The sequence below is a fragment of the Squalius cephalus genome (assembly GCF_949319135.1).
Source record: "Squalius cephalus genome assembly, chromosome: 8".
Lineage (NCBI taxonomy): Eukaryota > Metazoa > Chordata > Actinopteri > Cypriniformes > Leuciscidae > Squalius > Squalius cephalus.
Window position 1 is genome coordinate 16598728 of NC_137129.1, and position 26012 is coordinate 16624739.

Here is a 26012-nt window from a genome sequence, read left to right on the forward strand (position 1 = left end):
TAACATCCCATAAATTAACAACATTTGCAAACCACGCAATGCATACTGTATACTGCAGAAATAGTATGCATAATATGGTAGTATGCAATTCTGAACACAGCCACGGTTTTGAGACACAGTTTTAATCTGTTTAATGTAACCTTTTACATTGTGTTGTTCCAAAGATTTCCAGCTAATGTGATAAACATAACCAAAACATCACTTTTTAAAAACAAAACAAAACTCCAAAATGAATCCAGAAAGTTCTATTTTCACCGTATTTAATTAGACCTGATACAAAAACATCCTGGGAGGAAAGAAGAAGAAGAAGAAGAAGAAGAAGAAGAACTCCGAAAAGGTATCAAATACTACAGTGCAGTGAATGTGACTTGGCTGTAGTGTGTGTGGAGTGTGTAAGTGGTGCTGCAGCTCTACGGCGCACCGCTGCGCTCAAACCTCCTGCAACAAAAGCACAACACGCGCTCATCTGCGCTGTCAGTGTGCGCTCGCATCACAACACAACTTAACCCTCTACACGACGACACCAACTAACCCTGACTGGAATCAGACAGACACTGAAACACACCCGAGGCTTACACACAGCGCGTTTATCTGTGTTTGGATGAATCGCAGTATCATTGTTTAATCTCGAGTCCAGCGCGCGGAGCAGGAATGTCCCGGAGGAAACAGAGCAACCCAAAGCAATTCAAACGTGAGTTTGCCAACGCGGATTTTACTCATGCTTTTTTCTCTCTCTCAAAACAGATGACAGTTTTTTATAGTAGTTTTAATGCAGATAAAGTTGAAACTAACGTTTCTTTTAAAGATATTTGATATGCATTAAGCTATTGATCAAGTGATTGATTGATCGGAGCAGTCAGATGTGGATCAGAAAATCAAAGGCTTGTTTTGTTTCAGTGTATGAAAAAACGATTCTTCTTCTTTTATAATATAGAACATTTAAATTTTGAGATCATTGGAAAGTTTGAAATGTAGCGTACAACTCTTGATTTGTCTGAATGGCTGCATGCAATGTTTGTGAAGTATAAACCATGTGCATTATTATTACTTTTAATACAGTGCTTTTAATAAACTGAGAAGTATACACTATTTAGGCAAAATGTATATTTTTAAATCAGAACTTCCTACATTTTTCTATATTGTTTGAGAAATTAATGTAATGAATAAAATGTATTTGGAGTGAAAATAGTGCAACCTGCAAGTTTTAAAAATGGCAATACTACGACACTTCTTTGAATAAGGCAGACATTGCAAAATAGCAAATATCTGTTAATGCATCTCGGAACTACAGAGAAGACCTTTGGTTGACGCTTGGAGGAAATTCAATTTTTATTGAAGCAGACTTGAAATAACACAAGGACAGCTCTCCAAAAGACGTAATTTATTTTCAGTCATGGCACACACCTCACTGGAGTTTTTATAGTGCTGAAACTGTTTGCTTAGCAGTCCAGGCATATCAGCTCTCATCATGTCTGTTTCTGCTTTTCAAGGTCTGCATTATACAGAAGGCAGTTGTTGTGATATCTCAATCTGCAGACGTGTCCCACATATTTCTGGAGTGATTTGAAACACTAGCACACGGCAGAGAGTTCTTGAAATGACTGTAGGCTAGAGAGCGCAGCAGCACCTGTAAAGAGCACAGCTTTACCAGCCACCTGCTCATAGCAAAGGACAAAGAGGTTGTTATGGGTAGAGACGTTCCTCTCTTTTTTTTTGTTACATTTTGTTCCCAATTGAACGCACTTTGCCCTGTTATCTGAACCCTGGCGATTCGCCCTGGATTTTCATATTTTGCCTATTCCATTCTCTGGTGTGCCCTCTGTGAAGCAGATAAAGCCAGAGCACTGAAAGAGCTCCATTAATTTGCCCCGATGACTGTGGCGATAAGGGCAGATAATGGGCTAGATAAGCTGGGGAAGATATACCATCAGAGACCCCATTATTACCATTAGAATTCCAGGCCAGCAGTCTGTTCCAGCCTGATAATCCCTCCCCCATCCTCCACTTCGCATGATAAGACAAGGAATAGTCAGTCCGCACTCTCTTTATTAGCCCGCCTGGATATTCCGATAATATGGTGATAAATTATGTATTTTCTTTTCTCCAACTATTTTAGCCCTATTGAAGGATCTGTCTTTCTCCTTATGGAGAGATAAAAAGGGCATTTTGGGTCATCTTTTTTTCTCTCTCTCTCTTCCCATGCAGCCCTCCCCCTCTGCTGCTGTTTAGGGTTTTATTGTAATAAGAGTTTGATGGTAAAGTGAGATTGGATGGCCAAGGTGTCTTGGTGGGAGAGTAGCCGTCACTGCTATCAGATCAGCATCTCAGGCACAGGCTGGTACCAGCTGTTCATCTCAACCTCTTATCACCTCCATGGCCAAACGCAGTGTAAATTTGTCCAAATTGTTGGTCGGTGCAAGGCGGATTCTCCAAATAAATGACAGCGGATTAAAAAGCCAGAATGCGACGAGTCTAGGTGTGGTTTCCATACTAGCATAACATCTATTTTTCTTTCAAACTTAAACTTCATTTTCATTGTTATGTTGAGGGCATTCTTATTGTCTATGAAACAGTGAATACTGATTCTGCATTTTATCTTTGAATATCTTTGTATTTTTAATGCCAAACTGTAGATTTCACAGATTGACAAAGTGCCTTGTCTCTAATGCAAGAAACAAAAAGATTCTTTCGTCCCCAATATTATAATCGTTTTTAACTGATATCCATATAATGTACGGTCAGGCCATCATTAATGCAAAATGAACCACTTCAGAAAATGCAGCGGCCTCTGTATTTGGATTACTAAATGTTTTTGGTCATAGTTAATGTGACATTGGTTGCTTTGTTAGGATACCTGTTTGAACATGAGGTGAACTGATACATACATCTACTAAAATCACCTTGACAGTAAAAAAAAAGTCTTTCCAGAAATGAGTCAAATCAGCATTTGTGTGCTGATATTGATATTTTGATATTTACTTCAATGATACTGACATATGCGTTCCATTTACCTCGTCGTATCTGGAAATGACGTCACACCCGAGTTGACCGCGTTCCAGTAAACTGGTCAGAAAACTAAGATGTTTGTTGTGATTGTTCTTTCGGAATACAAACACACAAAAAAGCACAGATTTTGCACAGATAATGCCGAGTATCATGTCCACAAAAAGAGGTTGGATGTTGCGTGCACCACTTAGTTTGAGACACAGACAAACAGAATTGCTAATAAACAACAAAGTACTACTGTTTCACTATGTTTGATGCACTGAGCAGCCATATTGGATTCTAAATTCGAGGTTGTTGCACTTCCCCTCAAGTTTCCCAGTCGCAACTCCGACTTGAGGGGACATTCTAGTTAAAAGTTCCTTTTAAGGACTAGGACTTTCCCACTGCCGAGGACAAATGGAATGCGCCACAACTGTAACTTAAAAAATACAAAAAAAATATCTTTTTGATGAAATCAAAAAGATATCTGTCCCTCCATAGACAGAAACGCAACTGAAACTTTGACGCTTCATAAGGTTCATAAAGAGATTGTAAAACTAATTTATATGAATTAAGCGGTTTAGTCCAAAATTTTCTGAAGAGACACGATCGCTTTATATGTTGAACAGATTAAAATTAGTCTTTTATTCACATAAACATTCATCAACTCACACATCAGTTGTGGTAAACGGTAACGGAAGCATGATCGCTTGACGTGCCAGAACATGAGGTTCATTCTCGTGTTACGCAGCACATTTGAGCTTCCGCAATGAGGTTTGTTCTCGAGGGTCAAGCAATACCTCAGTTTATGTTCGCTGATCAATGTTTATATGTGAATAAAAGCCTAAATTCAATCTGTTCATCATATAAAGCAATCGTGTTTCTTCAGAAAATTTGGACTAAACCGCTCAATTCATATTAATTAGTTTTACGATCTCTTTATGAACTTTATGAAGCGTCAAAGTTTCAGTTGCGTTGCTGTCAACTGAGGGACAGAAAGCTCTCTTGTGTTCCCAAGATGAACGAAAGTCTGTTTGGAACAACATGAGGGTGAGTAACCCTAATTAATGACAGAATTATCATTTTTGGGTGAGCCCTTTAAGTGTCCAAATGGGGCCACTGTCTATGCTTCTAACTACTGAATGTGATCTATTTTAATATGGTGTAACTGCCAATGAAGATTTGCCACATAAGCTAGTTTCAGCTCTTGCAGCAGTGAACTGTCAAAGTATTTCTCTTGCTCTCATTGTTCATAATACTTAAATTATTTATTTGATGGCTGTCATTCGTAGTTGTCGGCGCTAACTTTGTGCTGTCAGAATATGATAATTTATTTCATTATTATACCCTATCAAGGATGTCAGATTTGTTGCCTCTCCTTTATTCTTTTTTTAATCCGTTTTGATTAACTTCATCTGCCAACTGTCAGCATGAGGCATCCCTCATTCGTGAGCTATCTCTCACAGATCAGTGCAATATGAAGAGAGGGCTTATTGCGTGCCAACTTTCTCCCCAGCATCTGTTCAGCACTAATGAGCTATGAAGTGCTGTGGCTCACTAGGCTGCAAAAAGAGGAGGGGAGATGGAGAGGACAGGACAGGAACGCCATGCAACTGGCTCACCCTTCTCTAGGAACACTTGGAGAAATCCGGACAGTTTAGGAATGTAGCCACTATTTGTCTTTGTTAGTTGCACAGAACAATTCCACAACTCAGTGATTTGTAATATACCTGGATTGTAGTCTAAAGCAAAAAGCCATAAGAGGCTGTGCATTACAGTAAAGGTAAGGGGTAAAATCACTGCAGTCCACAGCCTTGAGGGACTTTTAAAAAAATGGTGCGAATGCAATACAATATAAATTATTACCAAAATAATAATAAAGAAGCATAGAAACACGGCGGATGATAATTTTATATATATATATATATATATATATATATATATATATATATATATATATTAGGGGTGTAACGGTACACAAAAATCACGGTTCGGTACGTACCTCGGTTTTAAAGTCACGGTTCGGTTTATTTTCGGTACAGTAAGGGAAAGAAATGCAAACATTAAACTGCAGGTTGTTTATATAAACTTTTTTTTAACAATTTGTTTACACTTTTTTAAACACTTTTTAATAAAATATAATAAAATAGATATAAAATAAAAAAAGAATAAGAAATAAAATACTGCTGCAAAGTTCTCCACTAAATAAAATACTCTCAGTCTCAAACCAATATCACATAATAAAATATAATGAAAAATATAAATAAATAACTATGATTACAGTGCAGGAACAGAAAATAGCCCTATATTAAAATAATATTAAACAAATATATTAATGTATTATTATTTTTCAATAATCAATCAACATAATCAATTTAAGATTTTTTTTTTCCACTTTTTTAATAATTATCAAAATAAAATATAGTCCAAAGCTATAGTACAAAGCTATTATTACCAGAGCATGTGATCAGAGCAGGTCATTTTACCATTGTTGCCAGCATGACTATACCAGCTCAGCAAACAGAAATCTAAGTTACTACTGAGAAATTTCACCTTATTTGAGCGGACTTTGCTTTTCCAGTGCGTGATCGGTACATGATTGGGGTGTTTGGGCCGTTAACGACAGAGCAGAACGCGCAGCGCAAACACGGACTCGAACATTGAGCAGAGAGCGCAGCGGGTCGTCGACACACACACACACACACACACACGCGCGCGCGCGCGCGCACGCCACGGAACGGAGAGTGCGGCGGCGCACACGAAGCGGAAAAGCTTTTTTTCGCCATGCAGTCTATTTCATTGTTACAGTGACGACGGGTAAAACACGGGTAAAACCAGAGAATGTCTAATAGGAAAAAACATTAGAATCAGCTGCAGGGCGGGATTTGCGCTGAACGCGGAGACTTCCGCCACTTAATATGTTCGTGTGGAAACACGAAAATGTACCTATGTTCCGCACACAAAATATTGCATTCAGTCATTCGGTACACACGTGCACCGAACCGAAAGCCCTGTACCGAAACGGTTCGGTACGAATACACGTACCGTTACACCCCTAATATATATATATATATATATTTATATATACACACACATGCTACCATTCAAAAGTTTGGGTTCGGTACGATTTTTTAAATGTTTTAAAAGTCTCGTTTACGCTCACAAAGCTGCATAATTGATCAAAAATACATTTTAAAAACAGTAATATTGAGGAAAATTATTAACATTCAAAATAACTTTTTTTCTGTTTGAATAGATTTTAAAGTGTAATTTCTTCAGTGTCACATGATCCTTCAGAAATAATTCTAATATGCTGATTTGCTACTCAAGAAACATTTCTTATTATTATAAATGATGAAAACAGTTGCGCTGATTAATATTTTTGTGGAAATTGTGACATTTTTCAGGATTCTTTGATAAATAGAAAGTCTTTTTTTGAAAATATTTATAAACAAAAAACATTTATTTGAAATAGAAATAGTTTGTAATATTATAAATGTATTTATTTAATTGTTCAGTTGATATTGGCTTCAGTTATTGAAACGTCTGTATCAATCAACCAATACAAAAAAGAACCAAAAAAAAAAAAAAGCAGACAAAAATACATATGTACAAAAGACTGTCCTTAAACAGCATCTGTAGGCAGCCTCTGGGACAGTAGCTCTAAAAGAGGCCGACAGAATCAATGCCAAAAACAAGATAAGCGAGATGTTTATTTGACGAGCCTTTATCATTGATGCCCCTGCCGTGCTAGATGTCCTATCAGTGAGGTCCAGCGGCTCTAAGGGAACACGCCACTTTTATTCTCCTCACCTTCATTGAGCCTTTAGAGTTCAATGATGTTAAATCAATAACTGTTGTCAGATGCACAAACTGGTGGTTGGTTTTGAATGGGAACAAAAAGACGGCTCAATTAGAGTGTTTGTACTTAAGATTTGTTAAAGAGCTTGTCCTTCAAGTTACACAAATGTCCCTTTAAGTCATGCCATTTTACATGACGGCCATCTTGGTAACTTTTTTTTTTATGTCATCTGTAGGCAAGTTGTCTACTTAAATGGGAAAAGACAGAAATTGCCAAAACTGTTGATCAAGATTACATTTGAACAATATATGTCAAATCAGCAATACATTCTGATAACAAGGGTATCATACAGCAAATAAAACAACCATAATTTCACTTCTTTAGCTTTAGCTTATTTAGCTTTTTGAAAGGCGGTACTTCAATACTCACTCATCTTACTACTCTTCCATTTATTGAAAGTGCTCCATGTTCTCCTCCTTATACTATTTTATTTCATAAATCAAAGGACTTTCATTAATATTATGAGAGAGACTTTTGAATATTTTCATCCTGTTAATGGCTCCATGAAAAAGGAATTGCTTTGTTGACAAACTAAAGAGATTATCCTCCGGTTTCACAGTCAATGCTTATGCCTATTCCAGACTAAAATGCATGTTTGAGTTGTTTTAACTGAAAGCAACTTGCACTGAAAAATCTTAAAATATATCAGTGACATTGTTTTACCTCAAGATGCACACCAGTAATGTTTTTTTTTCTAAGGCACGTTTATAAAAGCTACTTAAATGTCCTAATTGAACTAATCCTGGCTTAATCTAAGCTCTGTCTGTGAAACCATGCCGATGTATCATAAATGTACTCAAATGAGCGATCTTGGAATATGCTTTCTTCTGTAGATTGATAAATGTCTCAAAATACCAAACAACCGAGCAAATTCTCTCCTGGCCAGTTGTGGAAATGAAGTATATCTTCCTTCTGTGAATGTTAAGAGTTCTGTATATGTTAAGTCTGTTACCTGCAGGGAAGTGCTGGGATTTTGATTAGATCAGATGGTTACAATATCACTTAAGTTATGGAGAGATAATATATATATAGTGCAGCAGAGTTCAGAGCTGTTTGTTTAATGATTAGTGTCTATCCAAACAAAGATGTTCAAAACATGAAACGGTCAAAAATGATCTGGTATTTGGCATAACAAGTCTTATAAAATGCTTAATAAATGAGTTATTTAAAAAAGCCAAATATGTTTGATTGTACAGTGGCTGTTGGTGCCACAATATATGGTGTTTGTTGGGATTAGAGAGCTCTGCGGTCTAATTTTAACTTCAGCACCTCCACAGCAAATGTGATGGCATGCTTTTAAATGCGGAGTGGAAAATCGCTAATGGCACAAATCCGGGGGACTAATAGGTGATAGCTGAAGTTTGTGCAAGCATCTTTTGCGAACTGCGCTTAAAAGTTCATAATTCAAAGTGCTTTTGGGGTTCAGTCTGCAAAGCTGTTGATATCAAGTGACAGCCTTTAAGTTCTTTAATTACCTTAGTGATTGCACAGCACGCTTCCAGGATACTGGAATTATGTTAAAGCTTAATTAATAGTTATGCTTTCTGTTTATATCAAGGATTTTTCAGAAAATTGCATGTCAGTTGTTTGGAGTGGTTTATTTGCCATGAAGAATGAACAGAATAAGGATCATGACAGATGACAAAAAAGATCTCTTTAATATCTCTGTTGTTTTACCCAGACAGTATATTAACAATTAGCAAATGGAGACTTATGTGTAAGTCTGCCGCTTCCCAGATTTTTCTCCTGGGAAAACAACCCAAACTCTCACATGGATCTCCTGTTAGACTTTCAGAAGAGTTTTGTGAAGTCTCCATTTAAAAGCCAGAAATCTCAGTATGATCTAAACAAATTACATAATACTACTATTTTCTACATTTATTTTAAAGCTCCATAATCTTACTGTATACCAAAAATAATATCTAATTTGTTTATTTGTATTGATAATCATAGTTGATACTTAAATTAAACATAATGTCCTCAATCTCTGTCTTATAAAATAGCCTACTTTAATGTAAATTTACCATTCAGTAGAGTAAATGCCTGGATAATGGAGACTTTAGCTCTGATTTAATAGAATTGATTATCTTATGGTGGATTGATGTTGAATTCAGATCTTTGAAGTCAGAAAATCGTTTTTTTTTCAGACAAGGGTGCTGTAGGTCATTTTGTTTCCTCTTCAATCACAGTTAACACAGTTTCTCCATCCAGATGTCAGCTCTTATACGAGCCATTGTTCCTACACTTCTCCCTTAAATACTAGCTCAAGGATAAGAGAGTGTATTATATGATGGGATCTGAATCTTATTCATGTTTCTAGGCTGTGTACTAATCGTTCATCTAATCTCATTTAAAGATACAGCAGCACAAAGGCTGTTCATGGGAAGGACTGAGCATGTGTATGTTGGGGGATTATGGGAACATGGTGATCGCTATTGGGGATTCTCTATGCTAAAAGAAAAAAAAAGTTATTATTGACTGATTAGTCATGGGTTTATGTTTCATTCTTCCTAACCATCACAGAGCAAACAAAGATGTATATCACTGAGATGCAGCTGTATGAGAATATTAGGTTAATCTTCATAAGGTGTCCTTGTTATAGTGTAATTATACAGTACATTTAAATATTGAGTAATATTAATTAACAACATAATGTAAGGTTAAGGTAGAAGTTTGGTTTAGGCTTAGTTGCATGTAATTAATTATGGCTAATTTACTGTCATTACTACAGTAAGTACAGATATTATATTTAGTTCCTAGGTTTGTAAACAATAAAAAAAAAAACACAGTAACTACACCAACACTATACCCTTGTGGAAAAAAGTACACTTTGCTATACTTTTAAAAAGAGTACTTATTATAGAAATAATTCTTTAAAAGTACATACTTATGTGTGAACTGAATGTAATGCCATGTAACGGACAGTTAATTGCATGTTTTCTTTGTTGTTGTTTTTTTACAATTAAATGAAAATGTATTATAGTTTAAATTTATATTAAATGCAGTTAGCGGAACTTTAGAAAGCTTTTTAACACACTTAGGACTTGAGAACTTATTTATGATAAACTAAAATATACTTTAATGTAATTTCTATTGGAACTTCTATGTGTATTTAAATTCCTAATTACACATTTACAATGAAGTTGCAATTTAATATAATAACTTATTGAATAACAAACAACAGTTAAATTATAACCAATAACTTTGCATGCACTTTAGTATGTTTGTCAACACATCAAAATAAGTGTACTTCTTTAATACAGGACAAAATGTTGATTTTAAATGTATTTTAAAGTAAAACTTTTAGTTTGACATTATTACAAAGTGCACTTTTTAAAAGTGTGTTAAGAAACAGTCATGAAAGTGAACTCTTTAAGTAGACTCAAGTGGTCTTTATTTTCATTAATATCTTATCATTTACAAGTACAGTTTAAAAAAAATATATGTACTTTTAATATTTAAAGTACAACAAGCACACTTCTTTTTCACAAGGGTACAACTTGAACACATGGCTAGATACGCAACAGTACAACATAGTGAAAATACTGTACTCCTATCTATCTCAGCCTGATTTTATTATTTGCATCAAATTAAATGAGGCGTCTGCTCTGACTAAGGTCTTCTGGAGGTTCAAGTAGATGTTCTCCTAGGCCTCGAGACACTTTAAATTACTTTGTTGGCTCACAACTTTTCTGAACCCTCTCTTTCTTTGTCTCTTTCTTCTTTTCTTTCCATTCTCCACATCTCTCTGGTCCATCTACTCCTTCACCCAGCAGAATGACTGAGAATGAGATGTCATGCCATGAGGTGATCGGGCATGCAATACAGTGGCAGACTGCCACAGCTGTTTGTTTGATGTTGTGCCGATGTTTAGGAGGAGGAATTCAAATCTGACATTCACACAGAGGAAAGCATGGAAAATTTGATTCTGTTTGGAAATGCAATCAAGCATGCTGCATCTTAGTTTTTGTGTTATGTTGTCCTTAAAGCAAACTGTATTTAAAAATTGCAGATATTAAATTAGGGCCAGGTCAGTTTTTGGATGATGTGCATGTTTGCAATACACAGTTTATGCACAGTGTAAGTGGTGTGATCTTAATGCAACACTGGCATACTAATATGCTGTGTACTGAGTACTTTAAAATACGTGTGAAACAGTACACAGTTAATGCATCAAACAAAACAATAGTGTGCTATTTTACTGTATTCATTCAGTTTAATTCAGTGAGGGCCATTCAGTTACCATCTTAAAAATAAAACAATTATTTAGCATTTTTAAAATGCGTCTTAACTTTTGACAGTCCAGTAAAATAAAAGTCAAAAAACAAATGTTAAAATTGACAAAAGTTTATACTACTCTCATAGTTTGATTAATTCATCAAATTGGAAATGGAAGGTCAAGTTAAGTGCATTGCATTGTGGGATACAGTATTCTGCATATTTTGACGAATGTAGGAAAATTTGTCTCGTGCACCATTTTAACTCATCAATCTTTGGCCAGATGTATAAACTATACTGTAAAATACCAGAATAGAACGAGGAGGCTGAAATGACAAGGAAAAGAAGGCTGATTTCCATGCGGCTCGCTGCTGTCAGATTGAATTAGCTCAGGTGTAATTAGAGCGCTGGAGAGCGTCCTGCTTTTGGCTGCGGTGTGCGACGGGGCAGCATGGCTCTACACTGAAGCCAGCTGATACAGAGCCGGGCCGCTATCACCATGCAAACACACGCCTCCAACATCGCAGGCGAGCAGCAAATCCAAGCATGAAATTAGCAGTCACTCAGATCATGCCCGCATACTTGCATATTTCACTTAGTGTGTTTTCAGCTTTGTGTGTGTGTGTGTGTGTGTTTTAGAGGAAGTGTTTCAGTGGCTAGCTGGATTTTAAGTGCCGTGTGTTCTGGTGGAAGGAGGTTAGGAGATTGCAAACAGCATGAGCGCTTAAATAGTGACCTTTTTGTTAAATTTAAAGTCAATATAAAAAAATTACTTCATATTTCTTTATAGTCTTATTTTTTTGTTGTCAGTGCATGTTATGCCAAAAACAATCTCCATTTAAACTGTAATCAAATTATAATAACTTACTCTTCCTCCAAATTGCCCTTCCTTTTTGGCTGACGTCACCAAGCGTTCTTTTTCCAAGCTTAGCATGATTATTTATTGCAAATTCTGTTTGAATTATTGCAGAAGTAAAATTAATCAGTAAATACACATTCTCAACAAAAACAAAAAAATCTCAAATTAGAAAAATCTAATCTGAAAATATCTAAAGATGGAAGGAAAATTCACAGATGCAATATATTTAGTTCTAGTTCTAGTTATCTATATAAATGTTATTAGTTTCACAAATTTATTCACAATTACAATTACGGTAACTTACAGTCATGGGATCAATTCATAAAAAGATACTGTGATGTGACAAACTATCCATGAAACAATGCATATCACAGTTAAATACTGAATGATATTATTGTAATTTACTGGTCATTTTGCATCTATTTACCTTGAAAATCTATAAGCTGTATAACTATAAAACAGTGTATTCAATATCAATAGTTACTCTTAGAACTCCGTTAAAGATTTGCCAATGAATTATTCAAAGATTAAATCGTCTGCTGAGCACTTTTATTTAAACTCCAAAGCAATTTTTGAAGAAATCTTTTTATACTAAAGTTTATGCCTAAGTGGGAGCTTCATTAAGTCTTCTGAGCTGTGGAGGAGTAACCTCTGAGCAATAACATTGTCCTTTGGGGAAGGCTGAACATTTTCATGTTTTTGCTACAAGATCAAATATGGTAAAACAGTGACCTTGTTCAGCACGTCTCCTCTCATTACATCTGTGTCTTGATTCCTTTCATGCACACAGTCACTGCTGCCCTCCTACAAAAGGGCCATTCATAAAGCTAATGAAAAGAAAGGGTTTACTCACCCAGATCACAACATCACAGCTCTCTCTCTCTCTCTCTCTCTCTCTCTCTCTCTCTCTCTCTCTCTCTCTCTCTCTCTCTCTCTCTCTCTCTCTCTCTCTCTCTCTCTCTCTCTCTCTCTCTCTCTCTCTCTCTCTCACACACACACACACACACACACACACACACACACACACACACACACACACACACACACACACACACACACACACACGCACACACAAAGAAAAACCTAACCCTAAATGAAAACCTTTAACATGTTTTAAAATTAAAAAAACACACAGACTCTCTCACTGAATGTACATTCATCCTTACAGTTTCCATCCCTGTAAACATGGAAATGTAGAAGCCAGAATATTTTAAAATCAAAGGTGAAAAAGACTTCTGTTTAATTTCGTTCAGGTGGGTGTTACTCCTCATGCCCTCCGATTGAGGAAAAAAAATTAATATGCAAATATCAAAGTTGGTACAGCTGGAAGGAAAAAGGACTCTCTTGATAGAATGTTGCCAATGTCTTTTTTTTTCTGACAGAGGAAAGAAATTAATCAAACAGAGAAAAATGAACTTTGTGATTGCATGGGTGTACCACCCAAAGGCATGGCAAGCAAATGAAAAATCAACATTGTACCCACTGATAAGGCAAATTCATAAGAAAGTGTGCTATGTCTACCTTCAATGCTGCTGCTTGCGTGAACAAGTTATCTTGGAGCAGACATAACCTTAGGCTTTGGATTTGTTCCTGTGTTGGCGTTGCTTGAACACTTTGCAGTTGCCTTCATTTATACTTATGAAAGGTACAAAAACATTATAAAAGAGATGTACTGTCATATTTTGCAAGGTGCACATGGTTTATGACTTGTTAGTGGCGTTTGCATCCTACAGTGTTTGATGGACATGATGACATGTTGCTTGTTGAAGAGAGGTGTACTGTTGCTTTTTTAAAGATCAGACTTACTTTGATTTGGCCCATATCTACTTGCAGATCATATAATATTAAGGACATTAGATTACTTAATTACTTAAAAAGAGTACACTTTCATGACTATGGAATACAAAATCGCATACTCTCTAGATACTAATTTTGAATGTGTGTAGTATAGTTGTAATCCGGACGTACGACATTGGCTATGTTGTCATTATCATGTGACCTATACCAGGGTCATTCACTGTCATTCACAAATCCTCTCCTGTGGCCTCATGGGATAGTAAAGTGTCCATCGAATGCACACTTGTAATTACAGTATATTTAAATACACGACATAGGCATTTCAATAGAAATATGAATAGATATCAAAGTATATTTTAGTTTACCATAAATGCTTGTCAGTACATTCAGGGTTACACTTGAACCATTCAATGACAACAGAAGTAATTATGAAATTACAATTAAAGATGTACTTAAGTCCTACTTAAGTAGGTCAAAAATCACTCTAAAGTTCAGCTAATTGCATTGAATATAAATTCAAACTACAATACATTTTCATTTCATGCAATTAACATGCAATTTAGTAAAAAGATGAATTCACTATAGCATCTTCTGAAGTGTTAAAGTTGCGCATTTGTTTGTCCATTATTTGACAGGAATGTTTGAAAATGGGCTTGAGACAGAGTCTGAGGAGACAGTGTGTGAGGAGAAGGAGATATCGAAAGAAGAAGACAGGTCTGTGGAGGACGACCCACTTTACTTCTCTGACCCAGAGAACATCATCTCTAAAGACGGAGAACACTTGAAGAATGGTGAGCTCATTTCCCAGCACAAAGAGTCAAAGAGAAACTTTTATTGCCCAGAGCTTGCTTTTAATAGCTCAGGAGACTGTTAAAATATACGGTTACACTTCTACAATTAACTACATGTACTAATTATAGGGCAAGGGTTAGGATGAGGGTTTGGTTTAGGGTTAGTTTCATGATGTAATTATGCATAATTTATAGTTATTACTATAGTAGCTACATGTAACACGTAACAAGGACACTCTAAAACACAAATACACATCAGCATGTTTATGTTTTGTGGTGATAGGTAGCATGTATCTGATTGGAAGTCTGCTACAATTCACATATAGTTCCATGAAATTGTGTGGATCATTTTAAATCACATATATAGGCTTGTTTGTATACGTAAACAAACACATCTCTTCTGTAATCCAGTATAGATGGATGTATATTTTATATTGTATTCCACAATCCTCTGTAAATGTTAGAAGTATCAAACCTTTTTTAGAACACACAATCTTTTTGCACCTTCCCACCACCCCTTTAGCTCAAAGCAATGTTTGGTTTTGTGCTGAAATTGAATTTGAATATGAAAGAGAAGATTGAAGAAATATGGCATTTTGAGGGAAGACCTACTGTATATGTTACTAACAGGGTTATTGGTCATAGTAAATAACAACAGAGTTGCTGGTATTTGCTGCAGGCTTCCACCATCAAACTCGAGCTAATAGCATCATCTCTTTGAACTGAAATTCAATTACAGGCGTTTCTGCCGGCCACACCTCACCGTCACAACGGGATAATTCAGAGACCCCCCGAGACATTTGAAATTCACTCAGCGTCCTAACGTTATGCTTTTCTATTTGTAAACGATGAATCTTCTCTTTGAAATGCCTGTCTCGCTATCCCCAACGTCCAAAAGTTTGCTACGGCAAAGTGAACTGCGTAAACTACCTGCTTTGCCTTCGAGCATGCAATCTTCAAAAGAACAATCACTTTCGCTGTTTTTTTTTGTTCAAAATTGGCGGAACGATGTGTGGCGGTTTCCTTTTGTTCTTGTTGAAAAGGAAGAGGGGCAATTCTTTTTCATTTTCTCATATGTTTTGACCTATTAAGTTTTGAAGAGCAATGGCAAAGAAACATTTTTGAATATTTATTGTTTTTCTCCAAACTTGATCACATAATTGCTTTTTGAATCTGTGAACCGTATAATGGAAATGTCAAAAGTTAAAGTATAGATCATGACACCTATACCTGATGAAAATGAGTTATGATTTAGCGTGTATGATTTCCTCAGTGCGGGGTCATTTCGAGCCGCTCTCTGGACTGCAGGAATGCTTATTAATTACTCGAGCACGAATAAATAAATATGTAAAAATGTCAGTTTTCCGGTTGAGCTTCATTACACGTGCTAAGTTATATAATAGAATAGTTCATCTGTGAACAGTATGATGAGAATGTCAGAAATAACAGAATAGATCATGACACCTTGATAAGTAATGATTTAATATTTACAATTAACAAATTAATTAATTACTCCAGAACAAATTGATGGATCTGTAAAAATTGCACGTTTCCAGTTAAGGTGTGTTGAGATTATGTCACCTACTCCTATTGGCTCTTATTTTACCATATGTTTTGTTAATATATTGCTCTTTTTTTTTTACTTTTAATTTGTCTAAATGCATTAAAAACCCCTTATCTGAACTCACACCAGCTTTTAAGTGATATTTGGGCTGTCTTGTCCCCTCAAGAAGGTTTAATACTTGGCTCTTTCCCTGTATTTATTCAGCTTGAGTTTTAAGATCATAAGGTTTTATCCATTCCTGTCGCTAGAAAGGAATTTCCTGTCCGCAGAGGACATGGACTGATTCCCTCTGTGCGTGTGTGTGTGTGTGTGTGTCTGTGTGATTTTGTGTGCGTGCGTGCGTGTGTGTGTGTGTGTGTGAAAGAAGTTGCATGAGGATCTGAGGTAAATAGGCCTGTTCTTGGAGTTAACTTCTCTTGCCTGTGACGGTGTTAAATAGTACTTTGCCCATGGTGTCAGAGCCAAAGGCAGAAAATCCTTAATCACAGCTTAATTAAGGAATCATCTTGTAGCTTAATTTCTTTCCCAACACTGTAATTAAACATTTCCAATAAGTTTCGTCACAGGGCTTAACACAGGCAGCGAGTCTGTGATCAAGGTGGGTCCAGGGACTTGCTCTCTGTCTCTTTTCCATTCTCTCCAAAGAAACGAGCATAAAATCCCACAGCAGACACTTGAAAGAATCCAAAATGAGAAACTGCATATTGGAATTACAAAAAATGAACAGCTGCTGCCGGTGCGAGAGCCAGAACGGCCGTCACTGTCCGGTTTAGTGATTGTGCTACGATTTAGCCGTTTGTTCACATACAGTTAAGCTTTGATGTCTTTTTTTACAGGTGAAATGGGCGGAAGTTTAAAGGTAGAACAACAAGACAGTGATGGACAAGAAGAGAGAGTCCAGCCCAGCCCACTGACAGCAGAGGAATGGGACGGTCCAAGTAAGACAGCTGTCCAATCACGTCTCAACCCTCTTAACACACATTACATTTATACAATTCAACATACTCTTGTGAAAAAGAAGTATGCTTTAGGATACTTATAAAAAATAGTCCTTATTATGGCAATAATATACTTAAGTACAAACTAAATTTGAGGTTTTCAGACACTTAAGTTACAATTAAATGAAAATACTTTATAGTTTAAATTAAAATTAAGTGCAATTAGTTGAGCTTTAGAGTTTCTCAGTTTATCTTTATGTAATTTTATAATTGCTTCTGTTTACTTACTTCAATGTACTGACAAGCATTTATGGTAAGTTAATATGTCATTTCAACATGTGTTATATATTACAATATATTTGTAATTGCACATTTGTAATAATGAAGTTGCAATTTAGTACTTTTAAAACATTAACTTTAAATGTAATATTAAATAACACACTACAATTTAAATTTTAATCAAATAATTTAATTTAATCACTTTACATGTGCTTAATGTTAGTCAACACATCAAAATAAGTGTACTTCTTTAAAGCATGGCAAAAGATTATTAAAAAGAATTATTTTAAATGCACTTTAAAGTTATAATTTGACATTGTTACAAAGTACACTTTTTAAAAGTGTAGAATATGAACAAAACAGAATATGAGAAAATAGGTAGTAGGTTTATACATTTAAAATTTTCCCATTCTGAGTGGGCTCAGAAAGTACCAAAATCAGAAGCATCTGTGGTCATAAATGGCGTCTAGGTAGGCAGTTCACAAGGTATACATTCAGAATGGAATACTTGCACACTGCTTATACTTTGCGATAAACACTGTAAACAACCTTCTATTTTTTTTGTGGAAGAGAATACACAGTGAAATATTTCAAATAGTAGTATGCATGCATGCATGTTGAATTGTTGAATTCCACAAAAAATCTTTTATATGTCACAATTGCACAGAGACAACAGTGTAAGGCAAAATACAGTGAGTCTGAAAGGTGCAACCAAATTATGTACTGTAATAAGCCTTGTCCTCTTTAAAAGCATGAAATCTGATAATGTAATAATGCCATTTTGGGAGGTGCTTTATCTTGCGTGTTCACACTAGATTTACACAATACAGTCACTAGTGCCAGAGCCAAACTGAGCTGACTTCTCTTTTATCTTTATATATGATCACGGGTCTTTGTAATCAGGTCTTGATGGTGAGATATCACTGCATTCTGATATTCACGCTCTTTGTTGCGGTCTCTATCGCTGGATTTCTCTTTCTCTCCCTCCATCCTCTGAATGAATACAATAATGAGGCACTGTGTTTTCTTATCTGATCAGCAAAGAGTGCTTTTGTCTTCTCTGAACAGTTTGAGCCTCAGTATGCCAAGCCAATAGACACATAATATCTAGAATTGATGCTTAATTTGTGTTATACTGGCACCTTTGGATTTGGATCCGGCACCGATTTTAGTCTCACCTCATAAGATTTAAAACAATTGTACAGTAATAACTGAAATATTGTGAAATGTTATTACTATTTATATAATGTAAATGTAAAGTTTTTTTTTTTTTTTTGAACATATTTTAAAAAGTAATTTATTTCTCTGATGGCAAAGCTACTCCAGTTACATGTCACATGTCAGTCACATGATCCTTCAGAAATCTTTTGAATATGCTGATTTTCTGCTCAAGAAAAACGTTTATTATTATCAATACTGAAAACAGTTTTTGCTGCTTAATAGTTTTTTGTTTTTTCGTGGAAATCGTTATACTTTTTTTTTCTTTGAATAGAAAGTTTAAAAGATCATAATTTATTAAAATTAAAATCGGATGTAACTTTAAATGTCTTTATAATGCCTTTATAATTGACTTTTGATCAATTTCATGTGTCCTCGCTGAATAAAAGTATTAATTTCATAAAAAAAAATCGTATTGACCCCACACTTTTGAATGGTTGTGTATATTTCATTAGAAATATAATGATTATAATGTTGTCAAGTGATATCACCATAAAAATGTAAAACGAAAAGTAGCAATGCAGTATTTGGTTAATCATAGAACAGAGGCGGCACGTACACTCTTGCGTTTCACTAGTTTTTTTTTTTTTTTTTCATAGAGGAGGGAATCTTCCTTGCTACAGAAGTACAATAGTCTTGTTTGCATATTCATTTACCCCCATGCATCTTTTTTGAAAACCATTACTGTAATGCTTTTTCAATGCACAACACACTCAATCTGTACTGCAAGCAAGTGTCATGACACAACAAGACAAAGGGTACTTGCAGACTAGAGAAAACAGAGTGTTTCACGAATAGGAATGTGTTAGATTAATTGTGAGGATGTGGATAGTTAATACAGCAGTTTGTATTTCCACAAACACAACTAGACCTGCATGTCTGACGTTAAATTGCAACCACCATTTGTTTTGTTGATGGGAGTGATGAAGTTTTAGTGTGTCAGACCAAACTTTTTTTTGTTTTGTTTCGTGACCCTTTCAACCTGCTATATCTGTCACTAGTTCTTGTTTCTGAACCTCATAATTTACTAATTAAAGCTTTGCATGGAATGATTTCCAACATCTCAAATTGAATTAGCATCTACAGTTATAACTTCCCAATCAATATTGCAGCGAAAGAAGGAATGAAGGAATGTCAAAAAAAAAAAGAGAGTGAGAGATGAACGAAAGGAGGCCGATTCTGTCCGACGCCTTAGAAGAAGACAGGATGGAGTGAGGGATTTTAATGAAAGTGTAGTGGATTAGAGAAATCCCTGGAACAATATGAAATCATTACAGCTGCAGTCGACATCAAAGTCCCACTGATTGAGCCCCCTAAAGCCTTTTCACACTGGGAGCGGGAACGCGGCGGAGAACATGTAAACTAGAGCTGAGAGCAGCTGACCACTGCGCTCGACAGCCAACCGAGAGAGAGAGAGAGAGAGAGAGAGAGAAGAGAGAGAGAGAGAGAGAGAGAGAGAGAGAGAGAGAGAGAGAGAGAGAGAGAGAGAGAGAGAGAGAGAGAGAGAGAGAGAGAGACCTGTACGGATTCCAGACTTCTGACATTTAGACGAGCGTCATGGGATATGAACTGAATCAAATTGAGGGTGTTCATCATCTTACATGGCCTCCTTGATTTCAGATTGTTTTCGCAGATATTCTCAACTCTTTTAAAGATAGTCGAATTTTCTGAGTTCAGTACAAGCCTAAACTCATGGACAGCATCTGTGGTAAACTGTTGATCACCACGGAAAATCGTTTCAAGTCACCCCTCAAAACAAGCATAAATCACATTTATAGTAATGCACTTACAATTAAGGAGGCCTTAAGGGACACGGTGAATGAAAAGAAAAAAGTGAGATGGAGTAAAAAATATGTTAATGCTTTTGCGTTCTCTCGCAAATGTTGTGTCTTCCCCGAGAAACTTTGCGTTCCTTCGCAAAAACATGTGGTCCGCCAAGAAACTTTGCGTTCGGTTTTGCGAGCAAACGTAAAGTTTCTCGGGGGAACGTCCAACATTTGCGAGAGAACGCAAAATAATTGACAAATAATGTACATATTGTTTGAAGTACAGCCACAAGACTTAAACATTAAACATGTGAACAGGAGACTAGAGTAAACAGAAACAGTAAATGACCTCCAAAACCAGTAAACATTTGTAAATCATTTCACTCAATGAATGAAAATGACAGAGTAATGAAACAACAAAGCAAATATTTCAGCTTTTAAAGTTGGCTTGGAATGGAAATTAATTTATTTTATAAATTAATCTTGCTGATTTTATTGTGAATGATTCATTCATTCATATGTTTTATTTTATTCATTTTGTTTAGCTCATATATTTAACTCTTAAATGCATGAATGTTTCGACAATCATTATTACATATTTGTGTCCTTAGCTATATCTAACACAGATGGATCTCTACCTGTCGAGATAATATAAAACTCTCCAGATATTAGAGAGATATTACAGAGCTCATTTCCCAGTACATTCAGCATCTGGCTTATATTCACGATCTCATACATATTGTCAAAACTATCATTTTCAACATCTTCAAAAACAACATTTTGATCGCTGACAACTTCTTCACCAGGTCCACCATTAAGTGACAGTGACACTAATGTTTGGTTGCGTTCAGTACTTGCTCTGCTGTAAATCTCTGAGCCATTTCAAGTTTTGCTGATGATAGTTTCTATTCTTTTGTTTTCTGCCTGCGGTAACTTCGAGTGAAACGTCACTTCATTGTGTATCAGACATTGCCACCTTGTTGAATAAAGGTGAATTGCATCAAAGATTCAATTATTTTTGTGCTGAAAAAATATACTTACTCTGTTACACATCTGGGTTGTTAGTGACCCGATACAATTTTTACAAAAAATTAATGGGAAACCAGATATTCTTTTATCATGTTATTATTTTTTTCTTGCTATATTGTTTAGAATGAATTGATTGAGGAATACTAAGAAGTTTGATGTCTAACTTTAAAAAATGAATGAGGAGGAGGATAGTGAATGATGTCCCGGGTATGTGTTTAAGGATTAATGAAAAATGTCAGGTTGCACATTTTTACATTGTGTCTTTGTTACACATTAATTAATTATACAATTAAGTACTGAGTAGTATTAATTAACAACATGTACTTATTTTACAGTGACAGACTGTGGTTTGGAGTAAGTTGCCTATAATTATGAATCATTTACTGTCATTAATATAGTAAGTACGTGTAACATGTATAACAAAGACTAAAGTTGCCAATGCCATTACTCAACCTTTTACCCCGTCTCTTTCTTACAATCGATTGCAAGCTCGCATTCAGATCTGCCTCCATCTTATAAACAGTCGATAGATAGATCCAGCATGAATATTTTTCTTTTTCATTAATGTTTCACTTGGGTGTATACATCACAATATGGACGAAAATATCTGCCATTACTTCTGTTACATTGTGACTTTAAACCATCCTTCCCAGTAAACAAAAATTGCTTGTTTTGTCCAACCGAGGGATGAGTTGAAAATTATTTTCTGAGGTAGTCTAAAATAGAAATAGAAATAACTCACATAAAACATACTTGTGACCTTTCTGTAGGACAGCATTCACTTCAAAAATCATCCCGAGCCGAGAGATCTTTGACTGGCTGACAAAAGTTTCTGGCTCCTCTTGACCCCTCCTCAAACGGACACAATGTGGCTCATTCATTGTCTGTACGATACGCCTGTCCCTCCTTATGCCTGGAGGAGGGGTGTGGGGGATGGGGCTGTCAGTTGAATTAAAATACCACGTAATAATAATAATAATATAAATAATGACATTGATAAAAGGGCTAATCTACACAAAACAAAACAGCGTGTTCCTCCCTGATTGTGTGGGTTGTTGCGGTATTCAATTAGGCCATTTTCACTGGCATATTAATCATCTTTTCAACAAACAAGCCGGCGTTAATTAAAGCGGAGCGCGAGGATAAAGACGTGTTGCTGGATCATCACTCCGTTTATCAGCCACGCACACACACACCCCGCCGTTTAGCAAATCCCGTGCAGCGCTGCGAGGGGAATTTCAATGCTCTCTGGTTTGGAGCTGGTTTTTTGGGAGGGGAGGAGGTGGATTTTTCGAGTTTCAAATACAGAGACTGTCAATGTGAAGCCCTCTGCCCTTCACCGCTGGGAGATGAATTTATTCGTCAGTTTTATTTCAGCTAAAAAAAAGAGCCCGGAGAGTAAATCGCTTTAGCCCGAAACACGCGCAAGAGGAAGTCGAAACTCTTTGCTTCCCTTTTAAGGGCCTCGACGGGGAAGATAGTCAGACAGACACCTTTGAATGGGCTTTAATATGATGAATGAATGGATGTTTTGCTGGCATCAGACCGATATTAATGCACATATAAGCGAGCTCCCAAAATCACATGTTGTTCCTTGCATACATTTGCAATACTTTTACCATAATTTCCATCCTAATACCCATATTTATTGTTCAATTTACATTGACATTTATCCATTTACTTAGTCTAATCTTATGGATTACACATACAGTGCCCATGCAATTGATTGATCACAAATAAGTCATTTACAAAATTATGGAGATTAAATGTACATATTTTACACAATATTTTATTAATTTCCAAAATAAAAATGTGTGCTATATTTGATTATTTTTTATATCTTCTTACTTAAGTTTTAGACTTATTAGGCCACAATTTCTGAGTAAATTGGTAACACTTTACAATAAGGTTCATTAGTTAACATTACTTAATGTATTAACTAATAATGAGCATCCATTTTTTACTGTATTTGTTAATCTTTGTTAACGTTAGTTAATAAAAATACAGCTGTTCATTGTTAGTTCATGTTAGTTCACAGTGCATTAAGTAATGTTAACAAGATTTTAATAAAGTATTAGTAAATGTTGAAATTAACATTAACAAAGATTAATAAATGCTGCATACGTGCAGTTCATTATTAGCTCATGTACATTAACACTAATGTTAACTAATGAACCTTATTGTAAAGTGTTACCAGTAAATCATTTGTAAAACTATTCTTTTGTTACTGTCATTTTTTACACTCCAAAAATGTACACAAAAATGTGTGTTTCATAAATAAGACCCATTGTGTTTTATCCATCATTTTCTTAAATACACTGAGTATAACATGTGTATTTTGTATGTCCAGGGCAGACGATCAGTAGTGCACTTTGCCTCCGTCAATCTCAGCCTGCGAAGGACTACATCACACAATCATGCCATACTCCCACAATCCTTTTCTTCTGTGGCTGCTTGACTTGAAGGACACTCAAACAGCCTGCTACACCACACTGAGATCTTTCTCATTCTCTCACGCATTCTCTCTTGCCCTTTTCCAGTCTCTCTCTCCAGGAACTCGTGGCAGAGAGGGAGAGAGAGAGAGGAAAGAAGTCAAAAACCCGCGACAATGTACCAGAGAAATATCAGAGTGGCTTTTTTTTTTCACTCGTCACCCAAGCCAAAGATGGGCCGTCTCCAAATCCTGCTGCCCTATCAGACAAATTAAAGTAAATCAAGCATGAAATGAAGCAGGAGAGCCCGGAGATAAGGTCCCTTTAAGTCCCTCACAGATTAGACCACTGAGAGAGAGAGAGAGAGAGAGAGAGAGAGAGAGAGAGAGAGAGAGAGAGAGAGAGAGAGATGGAAGAGAGGGACAGTATGGAAGGAGAGAGGTGTAGAAAAGGGCGGTTTGCTGGTTTCTCTGTGGCAGACAGAGCTTTTGATTAGTTCACTTTGGCCCTGATGTAGAAGAACAGTGCATATATTCCCTCAGTAATTTTTTTTGATAATGACTTTTGTTTATTTTAGTACTCCAATGTTCCCGAAGTGCTTTGGACTGTGACTACATTTTTTAGATGAAATGAAGTTCATTGTGAGTTTACTAATGTATAATTGATGTATTGAAGTGGAACTACAAAAAATATTTAAAAAAAATATATATATATTTTCCACAATTTGACGAAGTAGCCTTTAACTTGGATTTTCTCAACCAATGGATTAAATTTTAAGTCTGTTCTTAGTTTTAAAATCAGAATGGACTCTTTTTTATTATTTTTAATACACGTTGCTGTTGTTATTGTGAATAATCTGTGCACATTATTGCAGAGATAAAAAAATATATATTTTGTAATCTTTTTTTCAAAATGTAATAACTTGCTAAGACAACTTTCCTTATTGGTTTATGTCAAAAATCCTTTATACTTCATCTGACTTCCTTAAGTATTCTGAAAATAGTTGGTAGCCAACCAGTTTTGGTTCTCACTGACTTTCATTGTGTGTGTGTGTGTGTGTGTGTGTGTGTGTACAATAGAAGTCAATGAGGAGGACAGAAACTATTTGGCTATAAATATCTTTATACCTATTTAACCTTCACAAATCTACTTAGTTCTGGAATGTAATTATTATTAATAATTAATATTATTATAATGTGGTTTCATGTTAACTTGAAATTTATAGTCTCAGATGTATTATTTGCTCACCCTCATTTGCACTAAACCCATATGACTTTCTTTCTTTCATAAAAAATGATTGCCTTTTCGCTGCTGCTCATTTATTATTTAATTATTTTTATTCTTTACAATTTACATTATTATTATTAATTATTACTATTTATTAAATTAATTTATTTTGAATTTTTGATTTCAAAATACTTATGCATTCATTTAGTTGCAGTCAGTTACAAGACTTATTTGACATTTTTGCCCTTAAATTGCTCTGAAGTACAAATATATGTCATCATATGTAAAGTATTGTTGTGCTATAGATTCAATATATATATATATATATATATATATATATATATATATATATATATATATATATATATATATACAATATATTGTTGTATATATATATACACACACACTAATATAGCCCCCACTGCTATATTAGTTAAATACAGTCTGTAGTTAAATACATCTATTAATCCAGAGAGGGGATGGGTGTAAAGGCTTAACCCTGATCTCCTGAAAGCACTGCCTCAAGATTCTCTTTATTTATCAATCCATCTGCCGGCATTCCACATCTCCTCCTGAAACTGGATAATTTACCACGCTTCTGCACTGTTCACATCAAAACTTTCAGCAGAAAGAGGCTTAATCCACCTTATCTGAAACCCTGTCAAAGCAGTGAGCGAAAGCCTAATCAAAGAGACAGGCAGGGTCACCCAGGAGAGGGTCCAATGGATGGGTGTATGATTTCTAATTGAGCTCCTATGTGCTCACACTGTGGCTTAGTCTGCTCATGGAGTGGTGTGGTGTTTTGGCTAAATATCCGGGCTGGTAACTGTAAAAAAATTATTGAACCTGATGAACTTTCAGCATTGTGCCCTTGAGCAAGACTCTAATCCCCAGTTTACCCCTGATGGGTTGTCCCTAAAGTTGAAATGCACTTAATATACAATAATACATTACAGCACATATGTTTTCAACATTGATAATAAGAAAAACAAATTTTTAGAAGCAAATCAGCATATTAGAATCATTTCTGAAGGATCTTGTGACACT

General features: G+C 35.6%; 1 protein-coding gene across 2 annotated transcripts in view; it reads left to right on the plus strand.

The window, feature by feature from the left end:
• The first annotated feature begins 389 nt into the window (after positions 1-389).
• The window catches only part of zfpm2b (zinc finger protein, FOG family member 2b), a 50503-nt gene continuing 24880 nt past the window's right edge, over positions 390-26012 (plus strand). Inside the window, exons 1-3 of one of the 2 annotated variants that reach the window (XM_079878272.1) lie at positions 390-691; positions 14357-14512; positions 16913-17014. In XM_079878272.1, the coding sequence (XP_079734398.1) occupies positions 652-691; positions 14357-14512; positions 16913-17014 (298 nt within the window). In that variant the 5' untranslated portion in view covers positions 390-651. The remainder of the gene's footprint in view (positions 692-14356; positions 14513-16912; positions 17015-26012) is intronic. The other variant, XM_079878273.1, reaches the window with a different exon arrangement.